This window comes from Eschrichtius robustus, chromosome 19 (genome assembly GCF_028021215.1).
Source record: "Eschrichtius robustus isolate mEscRob2 chromosome 19, mEscRob2.pri, whole genome shotgun sequence".
NCBI classification, from domain to species: Eukaryota; Metazoa; Chordata; class Mammalia; order Artiodactyla; family Eschrichtiidae; genus Eschrichtius; species Eschrichtius robustus.
In genome coordinates, this window is record NC_090842.1 from 18114409 (window position 1) to 18135257 (window position 20849).

Below are 20849 nucleotides of genomic sequence, written 5' to 3' on the forward strand. Positions count from 1 at the left end.
ATTTATTTAATTTATTTTTGGGGGCTGCACTGGGTCTTTGTTGCTGCATGCGGGCTTTCTCTAGTTGCGGCGAGCAGGGCTACTCTTCGTTGCGGTGAGCGGGCTTCTCATTGCTGTGGCTTCTCTTGTTGCAGAGCACAGGCTCTAGGCATGCGGGCTTCAGTAGTTGTGGCACGAGGGCTCAGTAGTTGTGGCTCGCAGGCTCTAGAGCACAGGCTCAGTAGTTGTGGCTCACGGGCTTAGCAGCTCCGCGGCATGTGGGATCTTCCCGGACCAGGGATCGAACCTGTGTCCCCTGCATTGGCAGGCAGATTCTTAACCACAGCGCCACCAGGGAAGTCCCTATAATAGTCTTTAAGTGGATTTTGGATAGCTTTAGATGATTGTATCAGTCAGGTGGAAGGTAGCAGAATGAGGAGGATTATCAGTGGAGGGGTTTGGCCACTGTCTCTTGCTCACTCTTCATCCATTTAAATTTTTACACACACTTCCATGCTGTGCTCTGCTCTCCTAAGCTGTAGCACCGGGCAGAAGGAGGTCTGTTGAAACAGGTGTTGCCCCTCACATCTTATAGGAGCGACAGGTATCATCTAGCAATTTGATACGAATGAGAAAAATCTCCCCAGCCACTGTGTACCGAGAAATGAGTCCGTACATTCAGGTGGTTGTAAATAAATTTGCCTAATGTTTACCCCCAAGAGGCAAGAACTGAAAAATGACAGCCCAAAGGAGGGGTGGAAATCTCTCTTCTGAAGTAATAGATTCTACCTAGCACCCGTGAAGTAGGTCTGGTAAGCCACTGAGTTTTTGAGGTGAAAGCAAAAATCCTTCCTGTGAGCCAAACGTGGGGTACCATGCCAGTTCTCTTCTGGAATATCTATGTGTGGCCCTGAGACTGGCCTACGTGTGACTTGCAGAGTTAATGATTATCCCAGCAGCTGTCTGAACTGCTTGGTTCCACTGGGCTGCTGCAAGCAGTTAGAGCGGTCTCCAGAGAGCAGCATGTTCCCCTTGCTCTTTGGGGCTGGACTGGTGGTTCTGAACCTAGTGAGCTCTGCAAGGAGCCAGAAGACAGAACCTCTTAGTGGCTCTGGGGACCAGCCCCTCTTCCGTGGTGCGGATCGATACGACTTTGCCATCATGATCCCTCCAGGAGGCACAGAATGCTTTTGGCAATTTGCCCACCAGACTGGATACTTCTATTTCAGTTATGAGGTGGGTACTTGGTCATACTGGGGACTTGTTTTTCTTGTTTGTTCATTTCCTTTTGTAAAGGGGGTCAGGTTTTAAATGAACACAAGGTTCTAGTTGTCTTTATTATGCTGTGACTCCCTACCTGTTAATGAAACAGACCTGCAGTTAAATGGAAACTCTTGATGGATGAATAATCACTAAAACATATGGCTTGGCTTCTCAAATTGGGGGCTGTGGAAGTGTGCTCAAAGTCATGGGACAAACCGGGTGCCTCTTCCTGGAGAGGTAATCATCACACTTACTCGAGTTTAGAGATGAGAGGGGAAAGAATCCATTTTTTAAATATTAAAATAATATGGATATGGTACCAAGTTGAATGAAAAGTCACATGAACTTCGGAGACAAACCCAGAGATTTCAAAGACGCTTCAGTTTATGAGGCTGGGGGAGCAACATTTACTCTCTTGCCTTTAGGGGTAATTCCAGCAAATTGGAGAATCAGTAACTCAAGGCTTCTCTATGCAGTCAGACAGACCTGTTGCTTTTAGGAAGGTAAATGTTTTCAAGTTGCCTGTTCACAGGCCAAGTACTTTAATCCATGCTGTGCCCAAGGATGGTCTGCTCAACAGTAAACTTGGAAGCTGTTCATTTCCTTTGTTCTTTATCTTAGAAACCTATTAACTTTCTAAACTTTGTTTACAGAGTAAAAGACTATGTTGATCTTATTCCACTCCAATGTAACTTAAAATTTATTTTAAATTAACCTATCAGAGATTTTTCTTATCTCTGAATTTATAATAGAATAGTAGCTACTAGTCAGCTCACTGTAGCCTGGGCTTATCAAGACGCAGCTTGGAGGCAAGTACCTATTGAATGCCTTATTTATTTACTGTCAAGCATCAAATAAGCCCAAATCTGGTATACCACTGGGGAGGTCAAAACCAAGTGAGTTCAGCCAAGAACTCTACAGCCAGATTCATACATAACCAACATGTCAGCTGCATGGTCTGAGACATGTTTTCTTACCAGGGGTGCTATTGGCATTTGGGTCATTTCTTTGTCCTGCTTACTATTCTAACACGGCAGGATGTTCAGCATTGCTGTCCCCGCCCCCCTTCCCCTACTCGCAACACCAGGGCAACGTCTCAGCCCAAATTCAAAGTGGGGGTTGGGCAGTACCATCCCTGATTGAGAACCACTGTGCTGATGGTCACTGGATGTCAATCTTACCATTCAGCTAGCTTCCTGATGATGCAGCAGGAGCTTTTCTCCCTCTTTAATGTGTCTCGGCAGGTTCAGCGGACACTGGGAATGTCACATGACCGGCATGTTGCTGCCACTGCACATACCCCACAGGGTTTCCTTATAGACACCTCTAAGAATGTTCGGGGCCAGATTAACTTCTCTACCCAAGAGACAGGTCTGTTTTCGTCATCACGGCTATTATAATAATCATACGTTTCTTTGAAATTGGGAAAATAATGAGGAAATATTGAAATTAATTAAGTACCTGAGATGTAAAAGCTCTGGCTTTTTCACATATGGATGGTGAAATAGTAAGAAAAAGATTTAGCCTTCAACACCAAAAACCAGATTTCCTGGAGACTGCCAATGGCCAAGGACATTAATCAGCGGTCCACTGGCAGTTTGGAAGCAGTCTCCAGGTGACTAACTATTATAACTCCAGGGTCCAGAAGCTCGATTTTATCTTATCATCTCCAACGAACCAGATTATTGGAAAGTGATCAAAACAGGCAGACCCATTTATGATACAGAATTCCAATTAATAAATTTTATTATGGGATAGTATTTCTTTCCAGCCATCAAAACACTTGAGCCAGTTATCAAAAAGCAGAACACAAGGAAATGCATGGCCATGAAAAATATCCACATTCTACAACAAAGCACTTCTCCAGTCACCAGAAAATTCCTACAGCCAGATCGAGCCTGTCCTCACCCCAGACGGCACCAGTTTGAACTGTCCTCTCTGCCAGCCAGGTGCACAAAAAAAGACTATTTCTCAACAGGGACATAAGAGAATCCTTCACTGCGTGGCACAGGATGTTCAGCGTTATTATGCAGCATCTTTGGCCCCTACGTGACATGCCAGTAGTGCCTTCCAGTCATTTCGACAATCAAATACACTGCCACACCTTTCCAACCCTGCTCCTCCGCACTCCTCCCCCATCACCACACGTGGGGAGGTGACCCCAATTGAGAAGAAGCACCAGTACATACCCCAACCATCAGCCCCCGTACAGACCACCTTGCAGGAAGTTACTCCAGTAGGATAGCTTCTTTCATTCACAAAGCATACATTTTTTCCCTACTTTCAAATTCAAGATGATATCCCAGCTCTAACGGTATGCAAGGAGCAAACACTATGCTCTTGATCAGAAATTCCTTAAGAGATGTGGGAACTATACGCTGAAAAAGAGGAAGAAAACATTTTCTATCCAACATAGAGCTAAAGCTACTAATATTTGGCAAAACAATATTATTATAAATAATATTTAGTAAAATAAGTTTCATGTAAGATCAGTATCTTCCACATCAAAAACTGGATTTTGTACTTCCTAAGTAAAAAGAAGGTGCAATAGTAGCACATTTAACACTGGAGAACAGTTATCTCCAGGGAAATCTAGAGGGTGGGAGGGTGGGAGACCAAGACTTGGTAATGATCTAGGGATTCCTACAGGTTTTTATCAGCTTTGTCTAACGAATCAGCAAAATCACTTTGGTTCTGTGCAAGTATACCTCAATTTTGGAGTCTTCTATGAGGGGCCTGAGATGGACCACAAAGAGAAGAATGAAAGAAAACAATTGAATGATACTTTGGATGCAATTGAGGTAATTGTTCTGTGGGAGAGAAACATCCATGGAAACTGACTTTAAATTTGGAGGAAAGATTAGAATTATGGGAGTAATATCATCTGAGTGAGGGCTCATTTGGGGAGAAAACAAACAGGCAAAGGGATTTGAAGCCTTTAATTAATTTTGTGACTTGGAGCTCTTGAAATTCCTCACTTGTTTTATACCAGGAATTGGCAAATAACGGTTCACAGGCCAAATCTGGCCCACTGCCTGTTTGTTTTTTAACTTAGATACAATTCACCACTTTAAGTGTACAGTTTAGTGGTTTACAAGGTCCTGCAACCATTACCAGCATCTAATTCCAGAATAGTTTCATCACCCCAAAAAGAAACTGCAGACCTATTATTCACTCTGTGTTCCCCATGCCCCTCAGCCCTGGGTAATCCCTCACTAATCTACTCTGTTTATATAGATTTGCCTGTTCTGTACACTTCATGAGTGGAATCATACAATGTGGCCTTTTGTCTTTGGCTTCTTTTATTTAGCATGTTTTCAAGGTTCATCCACATTGTACCATGTATTAGTACTTCATTCCTTTTTCTGGATGAATAGTATTCTATTGTATATTTAAAACACCACATTTTGTTTATCTACTTATCAGCTGGTAGACATCTGGGTTATTTCCACTTTTTGGCTATCATGAACAATGCTGCTGTGAGCATTTGCCTACAAATTTTTGTGTGAACACGCTTTCATCTCTGTACACATATAAGCGGTATACTCTGCTGGCACATATGGTAACTTTTTACCTTCAGTGAGGAACTGTTATATTCCACAGTGGCTAAACCATTTTACACTCCCACCAGCAGTGTATGAGTGTTGCAATTTCTCCATATCCCTGCAAACATGTTATAGTCTTTTTTGCTATAGCAATCCTAGTGGGTGTAAGTGGTATCTTGTGGTTTTTGAGTTGTGTCCCCCTAATGACATTGAGCATCTTTGCATGTGTTTTTTGGCCTTTCAGTTATCTTTTTTGGAGAAATGTCTATTCAAATCCTTTGCCCATTTTAAAATCTGGTTATTTGTCTTTTTATGGTTGAGTTCTAAGAGTTCTTTATATATTCTGGATACAAGTCTCTTATCAGATATATGATTTGCAAATATTTTCTCCCATTCTCTGGGATCTCTCTTGACTTTCTTGATAGTTTCCTGGATGCACAAAAGCTCACTGCCTGTTTTTGTAAGTGAAGTTTGACGAGAACACGGCCATGCTCATTTGACAATTACAGCTGGCCCTCTGTATCTGCAGATGCAGAACCTGCAGATGCGGAGGGCCGACTATGGGACTTCAGCATCCTCTGCAGGTCCCGGAACCCATCTCCCCACTGATAATGAGGGACGGCTAACTGGACATAATGTCTATGGCTGCTTTTGTGCTACAGTGGCAGAGCTTAGTAGTTGCAAGAGACTGTATGGCCTGCAAAGCCTAGAATATTTACTGTCTGGCCCTTCAATAAAAGTTACTCAACTTCCAGATAAACTAGGTTAGTGCTGGTGGGTACCCAGGTGAGGCTAGATGAGGTTAGGGAGGAACCCTTTCTGTATTTCATTTTCTGTCCTGCAGAAGAGTACACGAAAGGTGCAGAACAATATCTTTCACATGTGGCGATACTACAACTTCGCTCGCATGAGAAAAGTGGCTGACTTTTTCCTACTCCAGTCAAACTATAACTATGTGAATTGGTGGTCGACAGCCCAGAGCCTTGTTATTATTCTTTCTGGGATCCTGCAGCTATATTTCTTGAAGCGTCTCTTCAACATCCCAACGACTACAGACACAAAGAAGCCAAGATGCTAAGCTCGAACAACTACAGTGCCCTGGCTCTTTTCTTCTGGGGCACAAGCTCTCTCAAATCTTTGTAAAGTTATTGGGAAAAAATCAATTTTTCTTGTTAGAAAGTTGTAGCCTATTGCTCTCATCTACACAGGCAAAATCGCAATAAATAAAAATGTGTAAAGTTTTGACGTTGACTGTTTCTAAAGTACACACTAAATGCTATCATCAAAATACCGTCCATCGTACTGCAGCCCCTTAACCTTCACTATGTCTATTTAGAAATTAACAGAGAACCTTGGAAGGGAGAAAAGTTGAAAAAAATGGGACAAAAACATATAAAACTGGGTTTTATATGTTGCATACAAAAACAGGAGTTGATAGAGTGCTTTTTTGTAATTGAAAAATGATTTATTTTTAGAGATGTCACCTTTGGAATTTAAATTAAGCAGTATATGCACTAAAGAAATTGCTTTACAATACAGGTACTTAAAAATTTTTTTGTCTGTGATATGTTTTTCACTAAAAAATATTTTAATAATTCTAAAAATAATTTTGGAAGGCATGGGAGAAGGATGGAGGAGCTAAATTATTATTTCAGGGTCTCTGATTAGTGCTTTTTGTCCAGTCCAGTCAGGTAATTAAAGATTTGTAAGAATATATGTATAAATGAGTCACTTTGCCGTACACCTGAAACTAATCCAATATTGTACGTCAACTATACTACAATAAAAAAATTTTTTTAATTAAAAAAAAAAAACCCAAGAGATTTATAAGAGAAATTGTTTTAGAAATCAAGTTGATAAAAATAACATTCAGCCTGGGATCATACCATTCAAGAAAAAGAGCGAGAAAACTGCTTGTAAAAGCCAAGATAATATAATCAAATTATATTCATAAGATCCTACTCTTACTAACAGAAATACTCAGTATAAACATTACAGAAATAATTCTTACCATTTATTCAACACTATCATTTGCCAGGCACTGTGCTAGGTGCTTTACGATCATGATTTCTACTTCTAAAAACTATTCTTAGGAAGACGGCTAGGCTGCTTTTTGAAACAGAAGGAAATGAAGCTTATTAAAGTTTAATGACTCATCTAAGGCCATACAGCTGGTAGATGTGAGAACTGGTATTTGAATCCAAGTTTTTTTTCCACACTACACAGCACCTACCGTAAAGAAAATCGGCAGAATAAACTGCTCTTACTGTTTTATCCAAATTTCATTTGTAAAATCCCACACATGACCTACTATTCTGATGGCAATATCTATCTTTCATAGTATTAATAAATAATTAAGAAAATTCATTACGTTCTTATCATGTGTTTGGAAAACAGTGTTATCACAGATAACAATAATACGCTATTCTTGTCCTCAGTTCCAACAATTTAGAACCTGTTACTCGAAACAAGAAGCCCTCTGATTCAAATATAAAACACAGTATTCTAGTTAGTCAAAATCACAAAGATCCAAAACCCCGTTTTTGAGCCATTTCTGCATAATAAGAATCCAGCCTGCATTTGTCCATAATAGAATATTAAACTAAGAAGTCCCTGAAGAGGTCACAGTGTTGACAAAATTCAACATGATGGTGGAGCCTACACAGACACAGGAAACAAAGCTAGGCCCTTCCACACAGCCACAAGTCCTCGCGATGATTTCGTTTTAAGTCAATGTCTCTTCATGCCGCACATATTCCCCAATGTCTGCTTGATGAAATACCACAATCGCCATGGGGTCTACTTTCCTGCAGTCTTGTGTAGACTTTGCTGCCACCCCAAAACCCTGGGATTCAAAAGAAGAGACACTGATTCACTCAAGTCATTCCATAAGTACGTATTGAGGTCTGGAAACAACAAAGACGAAAAGATACAGTTCTTTGAAGAATTCGAAAGGTGCTGAGAATTTAGTCTCTCAAGCGCAGACTGAAAATACATCCATCTTGAATAAAAAGATACTTGATTTTTTAACAGCAACCATCTCTACTCACCAAAGGGATGTCTGCCATGGAGTACACCACGACTCCCTGGTACTGAGAAGTATTTTCGGTGATTCGACCAAGTCCAGATTTCAGCACATGGTTCCCATACAGGAAGGATTGCTCTGCTCCAGGTTTTATCCACACTTTATACTGTAATAAAGAGAATTAAATCCAAGAGACATAAAAATGCTAAATAGTTAGACCCCTGCAGATAGGCTAACTGCTAGATCTATGGTTAATTTCTTTCTTTTTTTTCCTTATGAACTAAGTTTTTTTGGTTCTTTAACTTATTTTCTTTTCAGTTGAAGTATAGTAATCTACAATACTATGTTAGTTACAGGTGCAAAACATAGTGATCTGATATTTCTATACATTACAAAAGGATCACAATGATACAAAGTTATTGTATCTGTGTCGTGTCATCTGTCTCCATACAAGATTATTAAGATATTACTGACCATATGCCCCGTGCTATATATTTCAGCTGTGAGGTTCGTTTGTCTTGTAATATGAATTTTAAAGAAAAGAGAGAAAGACTCATGCTTCCCTTAATATGTTCACCCCCTTTAGAGACCTGCCAGGAGGTTCTTACCTCGACTCTACAATCAACTTCTCCCATGGGCAGTTTAACAGCTCTTTTTCTGTACCCCACTACGCTCCTCTTCACAGCCACCTATTTGCTTTTCGGTCTTGAGCTGGGTCTGCATAGGCTTTTCAGTTTCTGCTGGAGATAACTACCACTACGCGGCCACACAGGGCTCCTACTCCTGAGCCCCGACCACGCCCAGGCAGCAAGATGTACACACATCTCCAGGTGCTGGCACTGACCCTAAGCACCGTCACGGACTCCGTCGCAGAAAAGGTGCCCAATTCTGCCTTCTGATGTGGCCCTCAGCCTAGACTTCCTCCATCCCTAGTGGCGGACTGAAACCACCCCACAAACCTTGGCATACGGTGCCAGGTAATCCAGAGCTGTGATGTGCAACCGAAACCTGTGGGTCTTCGTGAATTTTCCGAAGCACGTCCCCAGCGACACCAACTTGTCACCGGAGATATTGGCGGCCAACTTCAAAATCTTCTCACTGAAGGGATAAAGAAAAAAGCAGTGTCAGATGAGGCAGGCTGGAGGGACCCAGGCCCCCACCCGGCTCCATGCTGCCTACCCGGCCCCGCGCCGCCTCACCTCACGTAGTACACCCGCTCGTTGTGCAGCCTGAAACAGTAGGTGCCGTCGGGCCTGTCGACCAGCAGCTGCAGATTCTCCCCGATGCTGAGAGCAAAAGGAGGACTGGAGGCCGCGCCCGGACTCGTCCCGGCACCGCGGCCCCCGCTCCACCCACGCCCCTCCCCGCCACCCACACACTCCCGCTTCTGCCCCGCGCACTCTTACTATTTTGCTATCTTCTCAAACATTACACGCGTCTCCTCTTCAGTCAGAGGCCGCATTTTCCCGCTGAGTTGGAACGCCGGATCCTCGTGCCTCAGTTACCGGAAACGGAAGATCAGCCGCCAGCCGCTCCTTGGCAACCTCAAAGCCTGCCTCTCTAGCTGCTTTCCAGTCGTTCCCCACGCTAGCGCCCCGTAACCTGGACGACTATCGGAGAAAGAAAGTGGGCCTGACGAGAAACCATAGAGACCGGAAGTGCGCCCCGGCTGCTTTGGGTTCTACGGAGTCAGCGCCCTCGCTGAGCGGGAGGGCAAGTGACGCTGCTGCTGAGAAGATGGCGGCGACGGCGACTGTCCCACCCTCGACTACGGTCTCGACTACGGCCTCGGCCACGGCGACGGCCACCGCGGCTGCTCTCGGGGAGGTGGAGGATGAAGGGCTCCTGGCGTCGCTGTTTCGGGACCGCTTCCCGGAGGCCCAGTGGCGGGAGCGGCCCGACGTGGGCCGCTACCTCCGGGAGTTGAGCGGCTCGGGGCTGGAGCGGCTGCGGCGCGAGCCCGACCGCCTGGCCGAGGAGCGAGCGCAGCTGCTGCAGCAGACGCGCGACTTGGCCTTCGCCAACTACAAGACCTTCATCCGCGGCGCCGAGTGCACCGAGCGCATCCACCGCCTCTTTGGCGACGTGGAGGAGTCACTTGGCCGCCTGCTCGACCGCTTGCCCAGCTTCCAACAGAGCTGCAGGTGCGGCGGGTCCGGTGCTAAAGGGGCTTTTAATACCTGTAATCGCTATCATTTACGACGACAGAAATAGCTAACACTTAGATAGCGCTTACGATATGCCAGGTTCTCCTCTGAGCATTTCATTAATCCATTTAAACTGCACAGCAGCCTTCGAGGTAGGTATTGTTATTTGCATTTTGTGTATGAGGAAGTTGAGACACACAGGTTAGTGACCGTCCCAGGGCACAGCTAGTAAGTTTCGAAGTCAGAATTGGAACCCAGCAGCACGTCCCCCACTCATAGGGCTGTTGTGAGCACTAAATAAAGAGAATCCATGCAAAGCACTTATCATTGGGTCTGACATAATTAACACTCTACAATTGTCAGCTTAATATATGTGCATATTTATGTAAACCTATACACACAACAGACACGTACACACAACAGCTTGGACCAGAGGTCATCTGCTCTAAACCGTTCATTGATAGGAGGCTGACAAGGAAATCCTCCCATTTGGGGGCAGTAAAAATCATCATCAAAAAAAAAAAAAAAAAAAAATCTTCCTTTTTGACCCATATTCTCCCTCCCTCGACCCTCAATCCATTATCCCTAATTCTGCCTTCCAGCCTTTTGTGATAAAAGTTTAAGTTTTCTTTTGAGTCTTTGCATATTTGAGAATAGCTTTAATACTCTTCCAATCCCCTAGAATAGATGGAGGCCTTCACAAAGCAGGTGTCTGCAGTTACGGAGAAGAAATGGAGACTGTAGCAGGAACTGAGGTTGGACCATAGCATAGGAGAAGATTAAGAGGCTGAAGGAACTTGGGGGTAAGGCTGCAGTTCTAGGCTAGTTAGGGCATTATGAAAATAATAAGAATAGCTGTTATTAAAGGAACATTTACTCCATATCAGGTCCTGTGTTAAATGCTTTATACACGTCATCTCATTTAATCCTCACATCCTTATGAGGTGGGTCCTGTTACTATTTTACCAATGAAGAAACAGTTCAGAGAGCCTAAGTACCTTGCCACAGCTTGTTAAGTGGCAGATCTGGGTTCAAATCTTTTTATCACTTATTAGTTGTGTGATCTTGGACAAGTTGCTTAAAATCTCTGGGATTAAAATTTCCTCAAGGGTAAAAGTACTTACCTAATGGGGTTGGTGTGAAGATTAAATCAGATAAATCAGCCCAGTGCTCAGTTCATAGTAAGTGCTTGGTATTTGTAGCTAAGGTTTGGATACAGAGAAGCGAACCACCAATGTACTCGTGATTGTTACTAGGAATTTTGTGAAAGAGGCTGAGGAGATCAGCTCCAATCGCCGAATGAACACCCTGACTCTAAACCGGCACACGGAAATCCTGGAAATCCTGGAGATCCCTCAGCTCATGGACACCTGTGTCCGGAACAGCTATTATGAAGAGGCCCTGGAGCTTGCAGCCTACGTACGCCGACTGGAAAGGAAATACTCCTCCATCCCTGTCATCCAGGTAGCCAACTTGCCCAGAGAGGACTCAAACTGATGTTCTTGTTATCAGTAATTCTGTGGTCATCACTGACCCTTTAGGCAGAAACCTTAGGGAAACTCCTTGCATTTTTCACATCAGTTTCTGCAAGGCAGGCAGGCTTGATCATAAAACATACATTCATTATTCAGTCAGCTGATAAATATTAATCATGTGCCAGGCATTGATCTAGGTGCTGGGGCTACAATGTGAACAAAGACAAGGCCTTGGCTCTCATAAGCTGCTAGTTGGCAAATAAATAAATAATATCCTTTCAGGTAGTGTTAAGTATCTTAACAAAATAAACCAGGGAATGGGGCAGGAGGCTAAGGTGGGTTACTCTAGGTAGAGTGGTCAGGAAAGGCTCTTCTGGTGAGATAACATTTAAGCTGAGACCCAGATGACGAGAAGGAGCCAGCCACATGAAGATGGGGGGGGAGAGCAAACCAGAAAGTGGTACGGACAAGTATAGCAGGCTAAGGAGGGAAGAAGTTGGAGTGTTTGAAGTATAAAGATAGCCATTCTGGCTGGATTGCAGTGAGCAAGGGGAGAGCATTAGGAAGCAGGTGAGGGCAGGAGAACCAGGCAGGGCCCGTAGGCCACGGTGAACCAGATCTTTGCTGGTGAACCTGTATGCATCAGTTTTAGGAAATCTACTTCGTATGTCAGAACAGCAGTGGGAATGTTGGTCTGCAGTATTCAGGGTTAGTGGAGTGGGTTCCAGGGAGTGTCTTTCCCGGCGTGGTGACTCACCCCCTGTGTCGTCAGGGCATCGTGAACGAAGTGCGCCAGTCCACGCAGCTGATGCTGAGCCAGCTGATCCAACAACTGAGGACCAACATCCAGCTCCCTGCCTGCCTCCGTGTCATTGGCTTCTTACGGCAAATGGATGTCTTCACCGAGGCTGAGTTGAGGGTCAAGTTTCTTCAGGCCCGAGATGCTTGGCTCCGTTCTATCCTGACTGCCATCCCCAGTGACGATCCCTATTTCCACATCACGAAAACCATCGAGGCCTGCCGTGTCCATCTGTTCGATATTATCACCCAGTACCGTGCCATCTTCTCAGATGAGGACCCGTTGCTGCCCCCTGCCATGGGCGAGCACACCGTGAATGAGAGTGCCATCTTCCATGGCTGGGTGCTGCAGAAAGTCTCACAATTCCTGCAGGTGCTGGAGACAGACCTTAACCGAGGGATAGGCAGCCGTCTGGACTCTCTGCTGGGCCAGTGCATGTACTTTGGGCTGTCTTTCAGCCGGGTAGGGGCTGATTTCCGGGGTCAGTTGGCTCCTGTTTTCCAGCGAGTGGCTTTCGGCACTTTCCAGAAAGCAATTCAGGAAACGGTCGAGAAGTTCCAGGATGAAATGAACTCCTACACCCTCATCTCAGCTCCAGCCATCCTGAGCAGCAGTAACCTGCCTGCTGCTGTTCCAGTCACTCAGCCGGGGACCCTGCAGCCACCCATGGTGCTCTTAGACTTCCCACCCCTTGCCTGCTTCCTCAACAATATTCTGGTCGCCTTCAATGATTTGCGCCTCTGCTGCCCCATGGCCCTGGCGCAGGATGTGACTGCGGCCCTGGAGGATGCCCTTGCCAAGGTGAGCACATACTGTTGGCTCTCTTCTGGGGCCTCCTTTAGTAACAGGTGGCCAGACTTCTGTAATAAACCAGTCTGTGTGACGGTGGTGCCTGCTGACTTAGGTTTAGTGTGGTTTTAGAGGTTTTTCTGGTTGAAAAGCTCTGGTTAGTCCCCTTTCATGAAGTGTCTCACCTGTAGTAATGGTTCGGTAATATACTGATTTTCTATTGCTGTATAACAAACTCACACAAACATAGCAGCTTAAAACAACACACATTTATCATGTCTCAGTTTCTTTCGGTCAGGAGTCCAGGCACAGCCTAAATGGGTTGGTCCTCTGCTCACAAGGTTGCAATCAAGTTATTGGCCAGGCTGTGGACTCATCTGGAGCTCAGGGTCCCCTCCTTTCAAGCTCACTCACAGTGGCAGATTTCTGTTCCTTACAGTTGTAGGACTGAGGCCCTCAACTCCTAGAGACCAGCCCACTCCATAGGCAGTTCAGTGTAGCTTTTTGATTCTTCAGGGCCAATGGGAGAGCATCTCTCCTTGCTAAGTCTCCTTTAGGGGAGTCCTCAACCCTCTTTTAAGAGGCTCATCTAATTAGGGTAGGCCCACCCAGGATAACCTCCCTTTTCATTAATTCAATCAGCCGGTTAGGGATGTTAATTAAAACTGCCAAATCCTTCACCTTTGCCATATTCTGTGGTTAGAAACAAGTCAGAGATTCTGCCTGCACTCAAGGGGAGGAGATTACACAAAGGAGTGGATACCAGGGGGCGGGGATTACAAGAGCCATATTAGAATTCTGCCTAATACAAGTAATACTACCAATATTGCTAATATCTGAGTATGGTGCACATTTTTACACATTAAATCTTTAGATATTGGGTGCTGCTTATAATTGACGACATCTTACAGCCGCTGTCAACCAGGTGGCAGTTGTGACGTGGTTGTATAAAATCTTTCTGTTGATGTCCTCCTGTAAGAAAGAACGAGGAAGCATGAGCAATGAAGCTTTTTAGGGTCAGTGAAATTCAGATAATAGTAATTAGCTAATATTCATCTAGAGCTTATTTCATGCCACGTAATTTATCATACTTTACACATATTAAAACTTAATTCTCACAACCCTATGAGGTTAGGTCCTGTAGCTGGCCCTACTTTATAGATGAGGGAACTCAGGCACAGAGGGCGTGGGGTGCTTAAGTAATCACTTCGAGGCCACAGAACCAGTGAGTGGCACAGCTGGAGTTTGAGCCCAGAACGTCTGGCACCAGAGTCTATGTTCGTTATTTATTTACTTGTTGGTTTGTTTGGCCGTGCCTCTCGGCTTGTGACCAGGGATTGAACCTGGGCCCTCGGCAGTTTTCACAGAGCTCTAACCACTGGACTGCCAGGGAATTCCCCAGAGTTTATGTTCTTAACCCTGTCACTGTGACACCTGCCTGTAATGTCAGCTAGGCTGTTATTTGTATGTGGAACTTCTTTTCCAGCTCTATTTTTTCCTCCTTTACAATTTTCTAGTGGTTCTAGCATTGTGGAACTTCAGAGGCCTTATTCAGTAGAAACCTTTTGTAGTGTTGCTTCATCTTCCTGGATCCACCATAGTTCTGGTCCATCTCCCATGGGAGCCAAAAACAATGTATTCTGTGTATAATTTCATGATGCTCCTCCACTGGAACTGGAAACTGCACTAGTAAAACCAGTTGGATAAGAAATACATCAGTGAAGTGACAGAACTGCGAAGATTGACCCACAATTGTGAATTTAAACAAGATAATAATATCATGTACTGTTTGGAACAACTTTCTTCATGAAAACTTGAGGGGTGCACATTTGTACCTAGTTTTATACACTGCTGATGGTGATAGACTAACCCAGTGATTGATGGTGCCCTTGTCTCTTAGGTAACAAAAGTAATCTTGGCCTTCCATCGTGCCGAAGAGGCTGCCTTCAGCAGTGCGGAGCAAGAGCTCTTCGTCCAGTTCTGCACTGTCTTCCTGGAAGACCTCGTTCCTTATTTAAATCGCTGTCTCCAAGTCCTTTTTCCTCCAGCTCAGATGGCACAGACCTTAGGTAAGAGAAGGGAAAAGATTTTTAAAACTATTTTATTGACATAATTCACATACTAAATAATTCACCTATTTGTAAAATTCAAGGTTTTTAGTAAGTGTACACAGGTGTGCAACCATTACTATCATCTAGGTTTAGAAAGATCCCCGGTGTTCATTTGTGGTCATTCCCCAATCTTGCCCTTAGCCCCTGGCAGCCACTAATCTACCTTCTGTTGCAGTAGATTTGCCCTTTCTGGACATTTCTTATCAACAGAATCATACATTATGTTTATATCTGGCTAAGTGGAAGAAGCCAGTCACAAAAGAACCACATAATGTATGATTCCATTGACATGAAATGTTTACAGATGGTGTTTTAAAAATATTTTTTCGAATTTGCCTTCCCTTCCCTATGCCCCCTCTCTCTGTGCCTGTGAAGGGGGTGTGGGAGGCACAATTTCCCAAAGGGTAGTGGGCCAGTGATCCCACCAGCGGAGTGGCTGCTCTCTGCTCCCCCAGCTTTTCCTTGGGCCTGTCCAGGGAAGCCAACGTCTGCTGCGGCTCTCCTGGTGCTTTCTTTCTCTATCCGTCCTGCACTGTGCTGTTCCCATTACCTTCAAAGTCTGGCTTTACCGCATAGGTGACTGTCCCGTATCACAAAGGTGATTTTTCCTGTATTGAAATATGGTAACTGTGTTTGTTACTTCCAATAAGTGGTTTTTTTTTTTACCTGTGACACATCAATAATTAAATTTATTAAACGCTTTTTCCACTTCTATTCTTTACCATCTGGGCCAGGCATTCCACCCACTCAGCTCTCCAAGTACGGAAACCTGGGGCATGTGAACGTCAGCGTCGTCCAGGAGCCTCTGGCCTTTATTCTGCCGAAGAGAGAGATGGCCTTCTGTCTAGACGACAAGGCGCTAGTCCCCGAGCTCACAGCTCCAGCACCAGAACCCCCCGCCGAGGGGCCAGTCCTCGAACCTGTCACCCCGGCTTTCCCTGACAGGGAGCAACAGGAGGTGGGATCCGCGGGACCGCCGCAGGCCGACGAGCCTAGTGCAGGCACTTGACAGGCGCCCCCCTGCGCCCGGGCCGGTGCGGCGGTTACTGGGGCCCCGGCGGCCGCGGGGCTTGCTTACTGCAGCGCCCGGTGGGAACGGGAGTTGCCGCGCGTGGGAGAGGCTGCGAAGGCATAATTAAAGGGAGAACCTCCTGGTTATTCTTGTAAATGCTTGATTAAACTATCAGAAATGGAATTAAATAATAAAGGTGATGGACGCCACCCACAGGCAGGCTGCGAAGTGTGAGCGGTGCCGGCGTTTCCGGAAGGCCCCCGGGAACTGCACTTCCCGGTATTCCTGGGGGCGGGAGCTTCGGCTACGGGAGCCGGCGAGGGACGCGGGCGGGCGGGTGGCTAGGCTCCACGCGCCATGGGTCAGCTAGGGGCCGGCGAGGGACGCGTCCGGGCGGGCGGCTCTGCTCCACGCGCCATGGGTCAGCTGGGGGCTGGCCTGCTGCTGCGGTGGCTGCTGGCGCGTGGCTGCGTGGGGCCGGCCTTGCAGTGGGGAGAGCGGGTAGCGGGCGGCGGCGCCCGGGCCTGCAGCTCCACGCCCCCCCCGTATGGCCTCGAGGGCCCGGCGCGCCGGCGCTCCTACTGGCGCTACGGGCGGCGTCTGGTGCAGGGAGCGCCGGAGCCGCCGTACCCGCGCGTGTGCCAGGTCGGGGACCCGGCGCTGCGGGCCGTGGCGGCCCCAGTAGAGCCGACGCAGCTGGCAGGACCCGAGCTGCAGCGGCTGGTGCAGCGGCTGGTGCAGGTGATGCGGCGCCGCCGCTGCGTGGGCTTGAGCGCGCCGCAACTCGGAGTGCCGCTGCAGGTGCTGGCGCTCGAGTTCCCCGAGGCGCTCTTCCGGGCATGCGCCCCGCGCGTGCGCGAGGCCCGTCAGATGGAAACCTTCCCCCTGCGCGTGTTCGTGAACCCCAGCCTGCGTGTGCTGGACAGCCGCCTGGTCACCTTCCCCGAGGGCTGCGAGAGCGTCAGCGGTTTCCTGGCCTGCGTGCCCCGCTTCCAGGCGGTGCAGATCTCAGGTGCGGGGCGGTGGGGTCCCTGGGGCGGATGGGTAAATGCGTGCTCCCCTTTAACCTGCGGAGGCGGCGGCCTCGGATCCCACGAAACGGTTTCCGCAAAGTTCCAGTTACAGCGTAGACATGTTGATGGCTGATCAGCGGAGCCTACCTACCCACGAGCAGACCCTGGAGTGGACAAAATTCAGGACTAACGGAATGGGATGGGGCAGGAGGCGCCTGTGAGAGAAGAGCCAGCTCAAGTGGGGCACAGGGTTGGGGGGTTGGTTTGGGAGGGTGGCCTGGTTCCCCTTGTTAGCTCACACCACGTCCTCTGCCCTGTTGCTCACCTTGTGTCTGTTTCTCTGTCTTACACACACACACACACACACTCTCTCTCTTACAACCTTGTGTCTGTTTCTGTCACACACACACACAACCTTGTGTCTGTTTGTCACACACACACACACTCTTACTTCTGCGCCAATTAGATCTGTCATGGTGGAATGGGAGAAGTAGAACCCAGCTTTGCCTAGCCCAGAGTGATAAGCCATTACCTGTCATACCACAGGATGTTTTGCAGTGTGATTCTTTGCTGGGGTTGGGATGATTGTTCCTCTTGAGCAAGTCACTTGGGAAGATCATCTCATTTCAGCCCCATAGCGAACCCAGCAACCTACTTGTCAAGAGTTGGGAACCAGATTGAATACTTGGTAAGAGGCAGAGTTCAGACTTCTTTTCTAGGAAGGATAGGGGCTGCTGTCTGCATTCCCTTCTGATATTGCCTCTTGTAAACAGGAACAGCCAGGGGCAAGGAAAGGCTAAGTAGGTTGAGAATGATGCAGTTCAGCACGTCCTCACCCAGGCTGTACCTTCCTTTGCAGGGATGGACCCCGGAGGAGAGAAGGTGGTGTGGCAGGCCAGTGGGTGGGCAGCCCGCATCATCCAGCATGAGATGGACCACTTGCAGGGCTGCCTGTTCATTGACAAAATGGACAGCAAGACATTTACAAACATCCACTGGATGGAGGTGAATGACTAAAGCTTTCCTGCTGCATCTGAGGACCCTGAAAACCAAGACGCAAACACTTCGGCTTTAAGCTGGGCATGTCTTACCTGGCATCGACTTGGTATTGGCTCTGCTCCGACAGAAAACAATGGCCTGTCAAAGCATGCCTTCCTGAGTTGGAGGAAGATGTTAATGTTTGCCCTGAAATGAGCTATGGACAATGTATTGCCTTCAACTTGAGAAGAAAAATAACTCCCCTGAAGGAGTGGACATTTCCTGGCAATTTTGTATGGAGATAAAGACAGGGCGGAAGCAAGTAAATAGCCACTCTCAGTAGACATGATTTCAGAAAAGCTGTATCATCTGTTCCCAAAGCCAAGATTAGATAATAATGTAGTCCCAAAACACCTGAAAGCTGTGTTTAAAACTGCGGATTAAAGCTGTGGTTGATCGTCTTCACCAAGTTCTTACGTTTACAAAGGGCTCATGTGTGTTACCTGCATAGTCTCCGTTTGTTTTGGATACCAGTTTGCCTGTGGAAGTAAAACACAGGACAGAATGTCCCCAGTTCAATGACAATATTAACGTAACTGAGTATTCATACATTTTAACAGGTTCAGATACAGTTTAGGTCTCCAGCTTTTGCTTTCCACCTTTAACAGACCTGGGGAAGACTTTTCTGCTGAGATCTCTTAGGCAGCTGGTACTTGGCTCATTCTTTGGATGGAGGCCGTGGAGCAGGGCTGGGGGAGGGGTGATATAGGTTTCCCCCACGATCTGAAAGAAGAGTGTTCTGATGAAACCTTTCCTAAGCTGAAATAGCATACATTGAAGAAGCAGTTACCTTAGGACACATCTTGCTAACAGATGCACAAAATAAATGGAGATAAAGCACAGATGCTCACAGATACAGTTCAAAGCTATGGTTGCTTGATGCTGAGCGTAGCTCCCAGGGAAGGAGCTTGGCGGTGCCACTCTGGCAGCTCTGAGTGCGCACTGCTTCTATAATGGCTCACTGCAAAACAAAAGCTGAATGCTGTTGCAGCTTTCACCTTTTTCGTAGAAGTGAAAATCCTCTTCAAATTTCTTTCCATTAGTGAAAACAGGTACTAATACAGGTCTTTCATAAAAGCAATGCAGTGTAAAGTGAAGTTTCAAAAAGTGGGGGATGCCTGTGGTTGAGAAGGCGCAAAGAGCCTCTTCCTGTCACAATTAGGGCAGAAACAGAAAGCAGAACTTGTGCTTCCTTGTCACCACACTTATTTTGAAAAAAATAAATTAGCATCATGGTGACCAGTGTTTTAGCTTTAAGATTCTGTCACAGCTTTGTCAAGAGGTTATGGAACTCATTTCTTTTGATACTTGTCTTACCTCATTTTTATGTTGAGTTTTGCCATGCAGGTACTCTTACCAAAGTCCTCAAAATCCAAGTAACCATAGCGTAAGAAGTCCAGTTAAGTTGTTTAGAGAAAATGTGTTTTAAACAGTAGTTAATTAAATGACCCCAGGAAAGACCCATTTTCCCCCATGGCTTTCTCTAAACAGCCAAGCCTGGGGGCCTGTGAGGCCAAGCAAAAGAGAACTGGCTCTCTGTGCATCACACTTCAGAGAGAAACAGGGCCCAGCACTGCCCTGAGGTGAGGACAGAGACTCAGCCATCTGGGAATCTGTAGTAAGCTCTCACGTATACTGAAAACATGAATCCTTAGGAAAATTAGAATTCAGTGAGCCTCCTTTCTATTGGACAGTGTTCAGAAGCTCCTGCAGGATGGCATCAAAACATTCTGAAGATTCCTTACCGGCTCTGCGGTTAACAGTCCTTAGTAATGCCTTTGTAATGCAGATCAGTATTTGCCGGAAGCTTCCTGAATCAAGGCCTAAAAGTAAATGATTGCCCAGAGTGGCCTGTGGAGAAAGCCTGAGACTACGCTGCTGACAATATATGAAATTTACTGTTGTAACCAAATCCACATACAAGGAAGGATTTGATCAACTAGCCCAAGACACTACAACCGAAAGACAACAAATTCTTGCATTTACAAGAAAGAAAATCTCTCCCACCTTGACCAGATATATCAGCTGCAAAACCACACACACAGATCAGCACCTTGAGCTAATAAAAGTTTTAGAAGTCAACTTCCACAGCGAAAATCAACGTACGCAGAAGGTTTAGAACAGAATTCCCAGGTAGGGAGGAAGTGAATTTCAGAGCAAGCACTTAGGGAAGGAAATTCCTCTGCACATATTAGCCACATTGAGCATAGCCACCGTGCCAGCCTCAGTAGTGAACAGAACATTCATTTGCCCTGTTACTGGTGGTAGAGAGAGAAATGGAAAGGCAGGGCAGCTGTGAAAGCTGTGACTAGAGCTGTGAGGATGAGCCACAGCAGTCCTACAGTTTCTGCTAACCCCTGTGACTCGCCAAGGTGTTCAAGCAGTAGAAATAAGGAAGCAGTTTAGGGGAAAAAAAAGGCAAGAGCCTTCTGATTTAAGTAAAGGTAACCAGACACAACTAAAATGAAGCAGTACAAGGAGGGGGTGGTTTATAGACCAGCAATTGATGGCTGAAGGCACATAACTAATCAAGAATATAACGGGGGAGCTCCTGAGTGAGTGACAAAGATCCCAGCCACAGTGACATCTGGAGGTCAGGCCTGCTGATGCACCAGCACTGGAGAGGAACACTGGGCCTAAGCCTTCAAGGAAC

The 20849-nt window shown here is 46.3% G+C and overlaps 3 protein-coding genes and 1 long non-coding RNA gene across 10 annotated transcripts in view; 2 read left to right on the plus strand and 2 right to left on the minus strand.

Moving 5' to 3' along the window:
* NIP7 (nucleolar pre-rRNA processing protein NIP7) overlaps nucleotides 1-9397 on the minus strand; it is a 68199-nt gene extending 58802 nt beyond the window's left edge. For 2 of the 4 annotated variants that reach the window (XM_068527794.1, XM_068527795.1), the window contains exons 1-4: nucleotides 9219-9396; nucleotides 9012-9098; nucleotides 8772-8910; nucleotides 7838-7978 (exon numbers count right to left, since the gene is read on the minus strand). In XM_068527794.1, coding sequence (XP_068383895.1) covers nucleotides 7838-7978; nucleotides 8772-8910; nucleotides 9012-9098; nucleotides 9219-9274 — 423 coding nt within the window. In that variant the 5' untranslated portion in view covers nucleotides 9275-9396. Of the gene's footprint in view, nucleotides 1-2970; nucleotides 7694-7837; nucleotides 7979-8771; nucleotides 8911-9011; nucleotides 9099-9218 lie in introns of those variants that run through there. The other 2 variants (XM_068527792.1, XM_068527793.1) reach the window with 2 other exon arrangements.
* On the plus strand, nucleotides 990-5868 carry TMED6 (transmembrane p24 trafficking protein 6). The gene is made up of 4 exons (XM_068527796.1): nucleotides 990-1215; nucleotides 2487-2613; nucleotides 3892-4043; nucleotides 5632-5868. Exons 1-4 carry the CDS (start codon nucleotides 1003-1005, stop codon nucleotides 5863-5865), a joined length of 726 nt encoding a protein of 241 aa, XP_068383897.1. The 5' UTR covers nucleotides 990-1002; the 3' UTR covers nucleotides 5866-5868.
* On the plus strand, nucleotides 9353-18605 carry COG8 (component of oligomeric golgi complex 8). 3 transcript variants are annotated; one of them, XM_068527790.1, is made up of 7 exons: nucleotides 9502-9956; nucleotides 11216-11423; nucleotides 12207-13034; nucleotides 14923-15091; nucleotides 15868-16043; nucleotide 17675; nucleotides 18018-18605. In XM_068527790.1, the coding sequence occupies exons 1-7, from the start codon at nucleotides 9550-9552 to the stop codon at nucleotides 18173-18175; spliced, it is 1947 nt and encodes a 648-aa protein (XP_068383891.1). In that variant the 5' UTR covers nucleotides 9502-9549; the 3' UTR covers nucleotides 18176-18605. The 3 variants fall into 3 exon arrangements, with proteins under 3 accessions (XP_068383890.1, XP_068383892.1, XP_068383891.1); XM_068527789.1 differs by lacking the exons at nucleotide 17675; nucleotides 18018-18605 and having other exon boundaries at nucleotides 9353-9956; nucleotides 15868-16142; XM_068527791.1 differs by lacking the exons at nucleotides 14923-15091; nucleotides 15868-16043; nucleotide 17675 and having other exon boundaries at nucleotides 9501-9956.
* On the minus strand, nucleotides 13152-16626 carry LOC137752916 (uncharacterized). Of its 2 annotated transcripts, XR_011071322.1 has the most exons (6): nucleotides 16360-16626; nucleotides 16054-16254; nucleotides 15856-15950; nucleotides 14893-15086; nucleotides 14585-14708; nucleotides 13152-13994 (listed from the first exon to the last, which is right to left on the minus strand). It is a non-coding gene; the product is annotated as an uncharacterized lncRNA (long non-coding RNA). The 2 variants fall into 2 exon arrangements; XR_011071321.1 differs by lacking the exon at nucleotides 16360-16626 and having other exon boundaries at nucleotides 15800-15950; nucleotides 16054-16139.
* Nucleotides 18606-20849: the final 2244 nt, after the last annotated feature.

Bases quoted from the DNA above. Each gene is read 5' to 3' on its own strand.
- COG8 (XM_068527790.1), top strand. From the start codon at position 9,550: ATGGCGGCGACGGCGACTGTCCCACCCTCGACTACGGTCTCGACTACG. The intron at 11,424-12,206 runs GTAGCCAACTTG...CTGTGTCGTCAG, and splicing joins CCTCCATCCCTGTCATCCAG to GGCATCGTGAACGAAGTGCG. The intron at 15,092-15,867 runs GTAAGAGAAGGG...CATCTGGGCCAG, and splicing joins TCAGATGGCACAGACCTTAG to GCATTCCACCCACTCAGCTC.
- TMED6 (XM_068527796.1), top strand. From the start codon at position 1,003: ATGTTCCCCTTGCTCTTTGGGGCTGGACTGGTGGTTCTGAACCTAGTG. The intron at 1,216-2,486 runs GTGGGTACTTGG...GTGTCTCGGCAG, and splicing joins ACTTCTATTTCAGTTATGAG to GTTCAGCGGACACTGGGAAT. The intron at 2,614-3,891 runs GTCTGTTTTCGT...GGATTCCTACAG, and splicing joins CTTCTCTACCCAAGAGACAG to GTTTTTATCAGCTTTGTCTA.